Source organism: Gracilinanus agilis, chromosome 3 (genome assembly GCF_016433145.1).
Source record: "Gracilinanus agilis isolate LMUSP501 chromosome 3, AgileGrace, whole genome shotgun sequence".
NCBI lineage: Eukaryota > Metazoa > Chordata > Mammalia > Didelphimorphia > Didelphidae > Gracilinanus > Gracilinanus agilis.
The window spans coordinates 30,503,571-30,515,412 of NC_058132.1; the positions used below are offsets into that span (position 1 = coordinate 30,503,571).

The following is an 11,842-nucleotide window of genomic DNA, read 5'->3' on the forward strand; positions in this document are numbered from 1 at the left end:
GGGGGGGGGGGGGGTGAGACAAAGCAGGAAGCAGGTACCTCATTCCATGGAGAAAAGGTTAAACAAATTCAATTAGTTCAATGAAATCATATATGTACATTTAATTCATGTAAATTTCAACTATATGCAGGAAGGGAGGAAGAAAAAATAATCTAAATCGTGTGAGAGGTTATACACAGCAACTGAAACATTGTGGAACAATCAAATGTGATTGACTGCTACTAAAAGCAATGCAATGATATAGGACAACTCTGAGAGACTTGTGAGAAAAAATGCTATCCACCTCTAGAGAAAGAACTGTGGGAGTAGAAATCCAGAAGAAAACGTGATTTATCACTTGTTTATATGTGTATATGATTTGGGGTTTTGGTTTTGAAAGATCATTCTATTACAAAAATGAATAATATGGAAATAGGTTTTGAGTGATAAGACATGTATAACCCAGTGGAATTGCTTGTCAACTCCAGGAGGTGGGAAAGACGAAGGGAGGGAGACAACATGAATTATGTAACCTTGGAAAAGAATTTAAAATTAAAATAAAATAAAATAAAATAATAAATAGGATCATCCACTGTTCAATTTCATGAGTATCAGGGCATTATGTCATAGAGCCCTTTGGCAGCCTAGTGAAGCTTACATACCTCTTCTCAGAACATTGTGTTGCCTAGATTCATAACTGAATAACTGAAGAAAATACTTAAATTCAGTTAGCGTAATGAAAATTAAAATGTAATTTTTTTCCCCTTTCAAGTGCACAGACAACCTGAAATACATCCATGGATGTCAGTTTAAGAATCCCTGTGTGTATGTAGCATGAGAAAAATAAACATGTTGTTTACATATGCTTCCCAGGATATGATTCTAGGATCTCTACTGTATCCAGTGTCTAATTATTTATTCTGCTTAGGCTGCAGGAGATCAGAGAAAATGTGCTGACTACTTAGATGACTATGGTACAGTATACTTTTCATCCAATAAAGTCAAAATGTCTTTTATAAAGGCCTTTATAAATCCCTTCACACACACACTTACCACCTTAACAGACACCCCTAAATTCACACTTTTCCTAGCAGAGGACAAACCTATCTTGTTTTCTCAGGAGACTTGCAATAGTTTTTAATTTAGTCAAGATTGGGATTCAAGTACCAGGTCCAATACTTAATGGACCTATGACCTTGGGAAAGTATTCCTTCAATGCTCTGATGTGCAAATCTAATTCTAAAATGGGAATGCTCATCCCTTCTCTATGTCCTTTATCAGGAAGGTAGATGCTATTGTCATCCCTATTTTATAGTAGAGAAAACTGAGGCTGGCAGAGGCTAAGTGACTTGGCTAACACACAGCTAGTAAATATCTGACTATAGATTTTTGTACCACCTAGCTGTCCCAAAAAGATGGAAATCAAGGAAGGCCAGAGGCTACATACAGCACCTGGGTTTTACAACACAGACTGGAAATCTCTATAAAAAAGCTCAGCACTTGGGCCAGGGAAGCTTTTCTCCCTCCAGATGGCTAGGGACAAGGCTGAAAACCCAACGAGTTGGGGGAATGGCTCCCATCTCCTCCTACTAGATGTGGGGAGAGGTAATAGAAAGCCTAGAGTTGAGAGTCTTTCTGAGATCTCCAGAGCCACACTGATGGTCAACCAATCTTGAGCCAGTGGAGAATAGAGGAAAAAAATCACAGAAGACCCTGAGGAGCTTGAGGAGTTTGCCAGAGTCAACTTGGGAGAGGATCAGTCTACATTATGCTCACATTCAGGGAAGCATCACATCAGGAGCTCTCTGGGACGACTATCTGTGGCTTTGAACCACTGTAGTTAGCTCAAGAACCCCAGGAAGTCTGATCCCCTGCCACAGAAGCAGCTGGTAGCAATGACCACATGGAAACAGTCCTTCTATAAGCCAGACACAAGATGCACCAAGAAAAGAGCTTGGGGAAACCAGGAGACCCTGTTCCTCCAGGGCCCCAGGCTCTCACAGCAACAGAGCAATTTTGGTGAGGAGCTGGACCTTGAAGAGGAGGTTGGGCAGTCTGGTTCTGTAAAGACAAGCACCGCAATGGCTACTCATCCCAGGAGTATTTGAAAGCAGTAGGAGCCTTCCCTGGGCATCTATGTCCTTTCTATAGCCCTGGGTCCTCCATTCAGTCATCTTAGCCATAGGGACTCTCATTTCACACATACTCCCTACTCCTCAGATCCCAAGTTCCTTTCACCACTCTGTATTCAAACTGGGCTGACTCATCAGGGAAAGGAGATGGGGGAAAAGAGAAATGGAGGGAGGGGAGGAGAGGAGACTGAGTTCTCCCTGGATCCTAGTTTGGAAAAGGAGGGTGTAGAGCTGGTATTTTAGTGGTTCATCAACAGAATACATTTTCAGAGGAGTGGGATGAGAGGAAAATTGGGAACTTTCTCAATTCTTAGCTCTATGCCTCAAAGCCAGGTAAAAATAAAAATTAAATTAAAAAAGGGTAAGATGCCACAAAAGGCTTTGGATTTCTTTTCTAACCTCCCTTTGCTTTTGGTCCTAAAGAAGGGTTCTCTGGTTTAAAAGTAAGTTCAGTGGAACTTTCATTACCTGCAGAGACAGACGATTCAAAAATCAAAGACACCCCACCCCCACACCCCACTCCCCGGCAAATAACTTGGGACTGATTTTGAGATGTGTACTATGAAGAATTCTGAATAACACATTTCCCTCCCTTTCCTCCACCTGGCATTCAGGTCCTCTACAATCTGGCTCCAGCCAACTGGCTGCTCCATTAACTCAATTAACTCAATCCTGCCCCCTTTTTCATCCCCAACCCTCTCTTTACACACTTCCCCTCCCCCTCCTCCAGAAAATTTTTCCTGGTCTTTCTCTCAGTGGTTCAAAGTTTCTCCAACCTCAAACCATCCTGCCTTTTCCTTACTTCTTAAATATAACACGGGGCCCATTCACTGTACAGTTCCCTGAGAGCTGCTTGTCTAAGCCCTGGAACCTGAAGACCTGGATTCAAAGGACCCATGTTCAAATCCTAACTCTCATATTGGTTTCAGTAACCTTGAGCAGGTCACTTTCCTCTCTGGACTCATTTCCTTCTTTGAAAACTTGGGATGTTGGACCAGAAAACCTCTAAAGTCCCCTCAGACTCTAAATGTGTGATCTTATTGAAAAATATGTATTTCTTTTTCTTTTTTCTTTTTTAAACCCTTAACTTCTGTGTTTTGGCTCCTAGGTGGAAGAGTGGTAAGGGTGGGCAATGAGGGTCAAGTGATTTGCCCAGGGTCACACAGCTGGGAAGTGTCTGAGGTCAGATTCGAACCTAGGACCTCCCATCTCTAGGCCTGACTCTCAATCCACTGAGCTGCCCAGCTGCCCCCCCTCCCTGAAAAATATGTATTTTAAGAGACATCAAAATAAAAATAAGCAAATCACTAGTCTGTAGGTAAACAACCCAAAATGCTCTTTTTGTCTTTTCTCTATCTATGGGGTTTATGTTTATTTCACAGAATTCTGTCTCTCTCACAATATCTCTGGATGTCAGTTTGTTCATCTCCATAAAGAGGAGTTAAACTTGTTAAACTCTAAAGTCCCTTCCAAAGTTCTAAATCTATGGGCCCAGAACTCATACTTAACAGCTGGTCAACAGGCCTTTATTAAGCACCTACTACAGTTTGGCACCGGGCAAAACTCTGAGGATACAAGCAAAGAAAGACAGCCCAAGACGATAAGCACACAAGCTCTAAGCCCCATAAACGGGATATCACTAAGTGGGAGCCAGAGAAGGCTGCAGGCCAGCTGAGGCTCAGAGGAGGGCTAGGGAGAAGGATGGTCAGACTAGGACACAGCAGGACTTGCGGGGTGTGGGACAACACAGGGAAGGAAGTTCCCCGCTGCCAGCAGACTCCTAAGTGAACTCCCCATAGCCGGCGGTCTTCAAGCAGGGATCTAGGATAAGATGACTTCCCGAGGTCTCCCCTCCTGCTCAAAAAGTCTGTGACCCCTTGACCTCCGATGTCCCCTCCAGCTCGATCAGTTTGTGACCATCCGGAAAGGAGTGAGCTGCCTCTCGCCGGAAGTCTTCAAGCAGGACCCAGACTCTAGTCCAAACAATGTGATCCTGTAATCCCTGGGTACCTTCGAAACCTGACAAACCCGGCTGTCAGTAACCGGGGAGTGAGCTCCCCATCGCCGGGAAGGGGGGGGGGGTCTCCTAGCAGAACTTCTCTGACAAGAACGGCTCGTGACCCCGTAACCCCCGAACCTTCCTCTCACCCAGCCCAGGGGCCCCAAGGTGTAGCCCAGTCACTCACCGCCCGGAGCCCCGATGATGCCCAAGAGCAAAGTCCGCGACACAGTCAACGGAAGCCCACATAGGCGGCCGCCATCTTTCTTGAGGAAAGGGGCGGGGAGAGGCAAGCAGCCACTGAGTCTAAGGTCGCTAGGGCCTGCCTGCCACCATCTTTCTTCCGGGCGGAAGAGACAGCGACAACGTCCTCATCACGTGCCACGGGATACCCGACCCCGCCCCTTAGCCCTGCCACCTCAGCGCCCTCGGAGGGAGACACGCCTCCGCGGGCCTTTTCACGACTTTACGCACCCATCCCTCTCATTTTCGCCTCGGTGACCAGGACAGAGGAACGCCGCCCACGGGAGCGAGGGAAAGGGGAAAGCGTTACGGCCCCGGATGTCGGGGATTCCGAGAGGTCGATCCGCGCACGCGCAGTAGTAGCAACGCGCGCTGCCCCACCATCACCACCACCGACGGACGCCCCCTCCTCGGAGCAGGCTGTGGAGGTCAGCAGAGAGGAGGTGCGCATGCAGGCCGGATGCGATGAACCTGCCGCGGCTCGTGTGTAGGCACCGCACGGCGTTGGTGCTGGCTGGCCTGGCGCTGTCAGCCACCGCGCTGCTCTGGCTGGCCAGGTGCGCGCCCGAAGGCACGGGGGGCGGGCACGCGGCGGCAGCGCATGCGCCAGCCGAGGCGGGCGAGCCCGCGGAGCGCACATTCCTAGCCGTGCTGGTGGTGAGCGCGCCCGCGGGTACGGAGAGGCGGCGCGCCGTACGCAGCACGTGGCTAGCGGACGCTGGGCAACCGGGGCCACTAGCAGACGTGTGGGCACGCTTCGTGGTAGGTACGGCCGGGCTGGCGGCCCCAGAGCGGCGCGCGCTGGAGAGGGAGCAGACGCTGCATGGCGACCTGCTGCTGCTGCCCGTGCGCGATGCCTACGAGAATCTCACGGCCAAGGTGCTGGCTATGTTCGCGTGGCTCGACGAACGTGTGGCCTTCGATTTCGTGCTCAAAGCCGACGACGACACGTTCGCACGCCTGGGCGCCCTGCGCGACGAGCTGCGTGCGCGGGGGCCCGAGCAGCGCCGCCGCCTCTACTGGGGCTTCTTCTCGGGGCGCGGGCGCGTGCATGCCGGCGGGCGCTGGCGCGAGGCCGCCTGGCTGCTATGCGACCACTACCTGCCCTACGCGCTGGGCGGCGGCTACGTGCTCTCGGCAGATCTGGTGCGCTTCGTGAGCCGCAACCGCGACGAGCTGCAGCACTGGCGCAGCGAGGATGTGTCCCTGGGCGCCTGGCTTGCCCCCATCGACGTACACCGCGAACACGACCCGCGTTTCGACACCGAGTATCGCTCTCGAGGCTGCAGCAACCAGTACCTTGTGACGCACAAGCAGAGCCCCGACGACATGCACGCCAAGCAGCGCAGCCTGCTTCAGCATGGCCACCTGTGCCCACAGGAGGTGCGCCTGCGCCTCTCTTACGTCTACGACTGGGATGTGCCGCCCTCCCAATGCTGCCGCCGCCGCGAAGGCATTCCTTGAGCTGTAGCAGCCAGACGATGGCGCAGGGCTGGGCCCTACCCTCTGCCTGGGGCGGTGACAGTGACGGTGACTGTGCTGGAGACCTGGACAGCTTCTCGTCCCACACGTCCAACAGGGAGCTGGCTAGGACCCGGCAGAGAAGACTGTGCTTGGTGCAGTCATCGCGACTATGCACTGGGTAGGACACAGGCTGGGACAGCTCGCGGTCCCGAGGCTGCGCCCAGTGCGATGGCCACGACTGTGGATGGGGACAGGACAGGGCTGTGACAGCTACTCGTCCCACGGAGCAGCCCGAGGCTGCGTCCAGTGCCGTGAACCAGTCTGTGCGCCCGGCAGGGCTGACCTGTTGGGACGGGCAGGGAAGACTGTGTTTGGGGCACTGATCTCGATTGGACTCTGGGGCAGGACCTGGGCTGGGCCACTGGAAGAATGCTGGGGAGGCCGCTCCTTTCTCTGTGATTCTGGTGCCTTCCTCATGTCTAATCTTTATTCCAGTTCACATTCCTCCAGACCCCTTGTTTGGGGCCAGCTAACACCCAACAGTGGCCTACAGGCTGCCACAGACTGCTCTGAACATTTGGACAGGAAGAAATTTTTGTCCCTTCGATTTATTTATTGAAAGTTGCACACGGTGGTCACATGACCTTCCGCCCCTCCCCCTACCACCCCCCACCCCACCCCACCCCCCCAGTTCTGAGCCAGGCCAGCCTCCCCAGCCCTGTTACCTAGGGCCGGAGACAAACTTCAAAATACTAGTAACTAAAATTGACTTATGTTTTAGTCACTTATGCCAAAGGAATCAAAAGTGTATATACTCTGGGGTGGGACTGGATAAATTTTCCTCAACTCATTCTAAACAATACTCATTCTTGGAGGGAAAAATATTTTAATGGCTGGAAAGGAAATCGCTTTTTGATCCCTTTTACACTACGCAGTAAAAAAGATTCTTGAGAAGGCCATTGTAATTTCATTTCATCTAGTCTTTTTTCGTCTGGCATTTAGCAATATTTGGTGTAGCAGGTAAAACTTTTCTTTCTGAGTGGCTGTATTTAATGGTCTGCTGGCCTGTATGTCTCTAGGGGAAGGCAGTACTGTAAATACAGATCAGTGTTTAACTGTGTTATATTTATAAATACTGTAAATATGTATAGTGAGGAGCTTACTCTCCCGATGTGAGGTTCTGAGCATTTGAATATTATTTCGTGAAAAGTCTTTAATTCTTCATCTGTCTTACCAAAGCTTCAAATTCGTGAATGTACAGTGTTTGTTTTTAGATTCTGAGTTTTATAATCTCAAATTGCTTCATGTCCATTTAAATTGGCAAGAATGTAGAAACCATCCATTAATCTTAACAGTTTACATATATTGTCTTTTTGTTAGAGACTCTCCTTTTAAGGATCTCTTCACGGAGTGAATAGCCACAACCTCCTCTAACCAGGCAATGAGAAGAATTTCTCTCTCTTCCACATTCTTTTATTCTTGTAGCTTGTCAGCAGACATGCAAACAAGAGGCTGAATTCTTTTTAACTCTTACGTTCTGTGCTAGTAACAACTCTTAAGACAGAAGGGCAAGAGCTAGACAAATGGGATTAAGTGATTTGCCCAGCATCACACAACTTGGAAGTGTCTGAGGCCACGTTTGAACCCAGAACCTCCAGACTCCATGCCCGGCATTCTATCCATTACCACCTGGCTGCCTCTAAGAATCTAGAATTCTTTAAAATGGGTCTAAGGCAGTGATGGGCAAACTTTTTAAAGAGGGGCCAAAGGAAAGGAAATGCTCATCTGTCAGTCTGTTTCTAAGGCAGCTCTTTCGAAGTTTCACTGTATTGTATCCTACTCATTGTAGTCGTCAGATTAGGAATAATGTCACGGGGTGGGATAGAACATTTCAGGGGACCGAATATGGCCCACAGGCAGTAGTTTGTCCATCACTGATCTAAGGTTTCCTAAATACTCAAAAGAAGTGTTTCCCATTATGGTATTATCTTTAAACCACACAGAAAATGGTTCCTAGGAAAAGGCCTTACCCAATGGTCTGGGATGCCTTTAATTCCTCTTTTTTTCACTGGCAAATGTGGAAAAGTGAACTCTTGCCCTTGAGATTAAAATAAATCAATCTCCATTTTGTCAACTGAATTCTAAACTCATTTTAACTGTTTTGTTTTAGATACATTTTTATGACTTTTCTTTTATACAAATTATTACACATAGATTATCTTACTAACCCATATGTAAGTCAAACGGCACACCTGTCAACCTAGACTGGTCAAGTCACTTAACCCTGTTTGCCCAGACCTTGCCCTTCTGTCTTAGAGTTGTTCCTAGGACAGAAAGTAAGAGTTCAAAAATAAAAGAAATAACCTATAATCCGTCTCAATGGTCACAGGAGCCAGGGATAGGGATGGCATCAGTGATTCTAGTGGAAAGCTAGACCCCCAAAGAGTACTTCATCTACTAGTGCGGTTCTAAGGTTTGTAGCCCTAGAATTCTGCTTAGAACACAGCCCAGGCTCCCAAAGTTAGTTTGTGTCAGAGTTGAGACTCGAACCAGGTTCTTCTGTCTCCAAGGCCAGTTCTTTGTCCACTGTGGCTTTCTGCCTCTTAAATCCCTAGATGGAGTATAGAACTAATAGATAAGATTTTTTTTTTAACAGCATAGGATTGCTAAGGATCTAGTAAAATAATTTGGTAAGCTGTCACAAGAGCATTACATTTCAAACTCAAGCATCCAGACATCAGGAATACTATTCCATTTATCTTTTTATTTTTAAGATGATGCTTTAAAATACAATAACCATTATAAACACTCTTTAGTTCCAACTTAAAGCCAAGATAAACATCAGTGCCTCTGTATTTTAATAGCTCTCAGTGGCTTTTTGCTTCACTTTGAACAAATGTTCCGGCTCCATTGGTCACTCCTGGTAGAGTCCCAGCTATTTTCTCCTGCCCTTGTTTTATAGAAAAAAAGTTTTAATAGTGAAGGACATAAAGGCACAGAAATAAATAAACTAAGTACAGTTCCCACTCTGAAAGACCCCCCCACAATCTAAAAGCATCAAGATCATCAAATTAATAATGACAAATGTTCATATAACACTTCAGTGACAGACTTTGAGCCACCCCCTAACCTATGAGGCACATGCTAGAATATAGGTGTTTTCTCCACTCCAAACAAGCACACTGAGAGAAGAAAGGCTGTCTGCCCAGGGTCATCCACCAAGGTCAGTGTCAGGCAGATTCAAACGCTGGAGACCTCTTTCTATTGGCTTCACATTTCCCTTCCCAGTTTGGTTTTAAATGCCCTTCTTTACCTTAATATGCCTGGGAGTTAACAAGGCAAAAAATGAAAGGAGCTCCTGGCCTCAGGGAGCTTACATACTTCTGCGGGCAGCACAAGGAATGGGGCACAAGTTAAAACAAAATCATCTCAAAAGTGATTCCGGAAACATTTGTTAATGTGTCAGGTGCTTAATAAATGTTTGTTGATTGACTCTAGTGCCAGGGGTACAAAAGAGCCCCAGCTTTTAAGTGTGATAAAGAGAAAATTGATCATGGAACAACAACAAAATTAATTCAGAAAGATAAATTGAGGTTTCTATAGGAAGGAAGGAAGGAAGGAAGGAAGGAAGGGAAAGGAAGGGAGGCAGAAAGAAGAAAGAAAGAGTGAGTGGCTTTAGCTATTGAGGCTTCCCCCCAAACAAGCCTTCCCTTAACTTTCCATCCTCTGGAATTAACACCTTGGGGGAGGGCAAGATATTATAAAATGTGATTGCTAATATGAGGGGAGGGGAGATTTTGGTTAATCAAAAGTTAAAATTCAAGATTTTGAGGAGCTCTGGCCAAGTTAGGTGGGATGACTCAGAGGCTCAATTCTGTGTGTGCCATTTATATCAGGTCTTTATATACCATATTTACAGGCTTCCAGATGTAGAACAAAGACGTAGTGCCTAGGTTTAGCTCGCTAACAAAATCTTGCTATTCCTCACTTCCTAATTTAGCCCCTAATTGTGGCTATTCCAACCCAAGTTTGGGGCTTGGTTTTTATGGTGTCAATGATACTGCCCAAACAAAACCAAAGTTGTTTTAAATGGCAGCGTTTGTTGGATTTAAAGAGCCCTATCAGTGCTCTCTTCCTGTAGCTACATGTCAGGGGGCCAATTTCGAGAGACTGCCTTGAAGGGATCACTGGAAAAGGGTGGCACCACTTAATAAGGGGAAGCAAGGAATAACCAGGCTGGAAAAAGAGGACCACATTTAATGGTTTTAATCAAAGGCCAATAGGAATGGGTTTATATTTTATCTTAAAGACAGAAAAGAGGCTCTAGAAGTTCCTTTTTTTTTTAACCCTTATATTATTAAAATCAACACCAAGTATTATTTCCAAAGCAGAAGATCAGTAAGGGCCAGGCAATTGGGATTAAGTGACTTGCCCTGGGTTACACAGCTAGGAAGTTTCTGATTTGAACCCAGAACTTCTTATGGCCAGGCCTGGCTCTCTATCCACTGAATCACCCAGCTGCCCCTGAAAGTTTCTTCATCAGGGAAATGACATTAAGAATATCTGTTGGGAGTAATTTTAGGTAACAGCTGGTCCTGTTCCTCATTTGTTCAGTTGCTTCAGCTGTGTCTGACTATTCGCAAGCCCATTTAGGGTTTTCTTGGCTAAGATACTGCAGTGGTTTACCATTTTCTTTTCCAGCTCATTTTATAAATGAGGAAACTGAGGCCAACAGGATGAAGTGAAGGTTCACACAGCTAGGAAGTATCTGAGACCAAATTTGAACTCGGGAAGATGAGTTTCTGATTCCTAGCCCATCCACTGCACCACCAGTGTGAAAATTATTGACCAGAAGAAATGCTAATAAAAGAAACCGTTTCCAAGCCAAAAGGAGGGCCAGTCTCACAATAAAGCCGGACTCTGGTCAAGACCAAAGACCCAGAGCCCTGTGAGTGGCCTCCTAATGTACCAAAAGGTTATGCTCTAAGAGCAATGATTGACAGAAATATCATACACCAAGCATAGGTAGGAACAGTACAGTAATATAAGAAAATCTTGCTATATCAGCTGAAAAAGGAGGGTACTATACGGCTAAAAGGTCATTTTGGGTGGTAACATCCATTTTAGAAGGTCCTGCACTTTTTTTTAAACCCTTAACTTCGGTGCATTGTCTCATAGGTGGAAGATTGGTAAGGGTGGGCAATGGGGGTCAAGTGACTTGCCCAGGGTCACACAGCTGGGAAGTGTCTGAGGTCAGATTTGGACCTAGGACCTCCTGTCTCTAGGCCTGACTCTCAATCCACTGAGCTACCCAGCTGCCCCGTCCTGCACTTTTGTTACTCAAAAGAGTCACATCTAGCATTTGAGTTCAGAAAGAGCAGTCACCCTGACCCAAATCCAATGCTAGCCTAAGTTTATAATCATGTCCTGAACAGTCCAGACAACTGCTAATAGGAAAGCTGCTAATACTGGAATAATCATAAAGTGGGGCAGGGGATTTTCTCACTTCACACCAGCTGCACACTAAGATTTTCTCATTCACACTCTTTTTTTAAGAGCTAATTGTCATAACCCCAGCACATAACACACAGTGTTTGTTGGGATTGAACTGAACTGAACAAGACCCTGACCGTCTATTGAGAGGAAGTAAATGAAGAGGCAGTTAGATGGCTCAGTGACTAGAGAGCCAGGCCTGGAGGTGGGAGGTTTGGGGGTCCAACCTGGCCTCATATTTCCTAGCTGTGTGACTCTGGACAAATTATTTAATCCCCCCCATTACCTATTCCTTACCATACTTCTGCTTTGGAACCGATATCAGTTCGAAGATGGAAAAGAAGGGTCAAAAAAGAAAAAAAGTAACTGGATGGGTGATGGGAAGAGTACAGACCCACAGAGGATCCAAGGTAGCAGCTGCCTTCTGGGCACCCAACTTGTGAGGGCAGTCTGGGGAGGAGCCCCAGGGGAGACCCTGAAGGTTTGACACTGCAATCAAGGGAGAGTCGCTGAGGAGGAAGACGAGAATTGC

The 11,842-nt window shown here is 46.9% G+C and overlaps 2 protein-coding genes across 3 annotated transcripts in view; one reads left to right on the plus strand and one right to left on the minus strand.

Annotated features, from left to right (window-relative positions):
• The window catches only part of SDF4 (stromal cell derived factor 4), a 50,182-nt gene extending 45,499 nt beyond the window's left edge, over window positions 1-4,683 (minus strand). Inside the window, exon 1 of one of the 2 annotated variants that reach the window (XM_044667504.1) lies at window positions 4,585-4,683. The gene's annotated coding sequence lies outside the window, so the exon portion shown is untranslated. Of the gene's footprint in view, window positions 1-4,297; window positions 4,513-4,584 lie in introns of those variants that run through there. The other variant, XM_044667502.1, reaches the window with a different exon arrangement.
• A 135-nt stretch (window positions 4,684-4,818) lies between these two features.
• B3GALT6 (beta-1,3-galactosyltransferase 6) lies at window positions 4,819-5,817 on the plus strand. The gene has a single exon (XM_044667505.1). It carries the CDS (start codon window positions 4,819-4,821, stop codon window positions 5,815-5,817), a length of 999 nt encoding a protein of 332 aa, XP_044523440.1.
• Window positions 5,818-11,842: the final 6,025 nt, after the last annotated feature.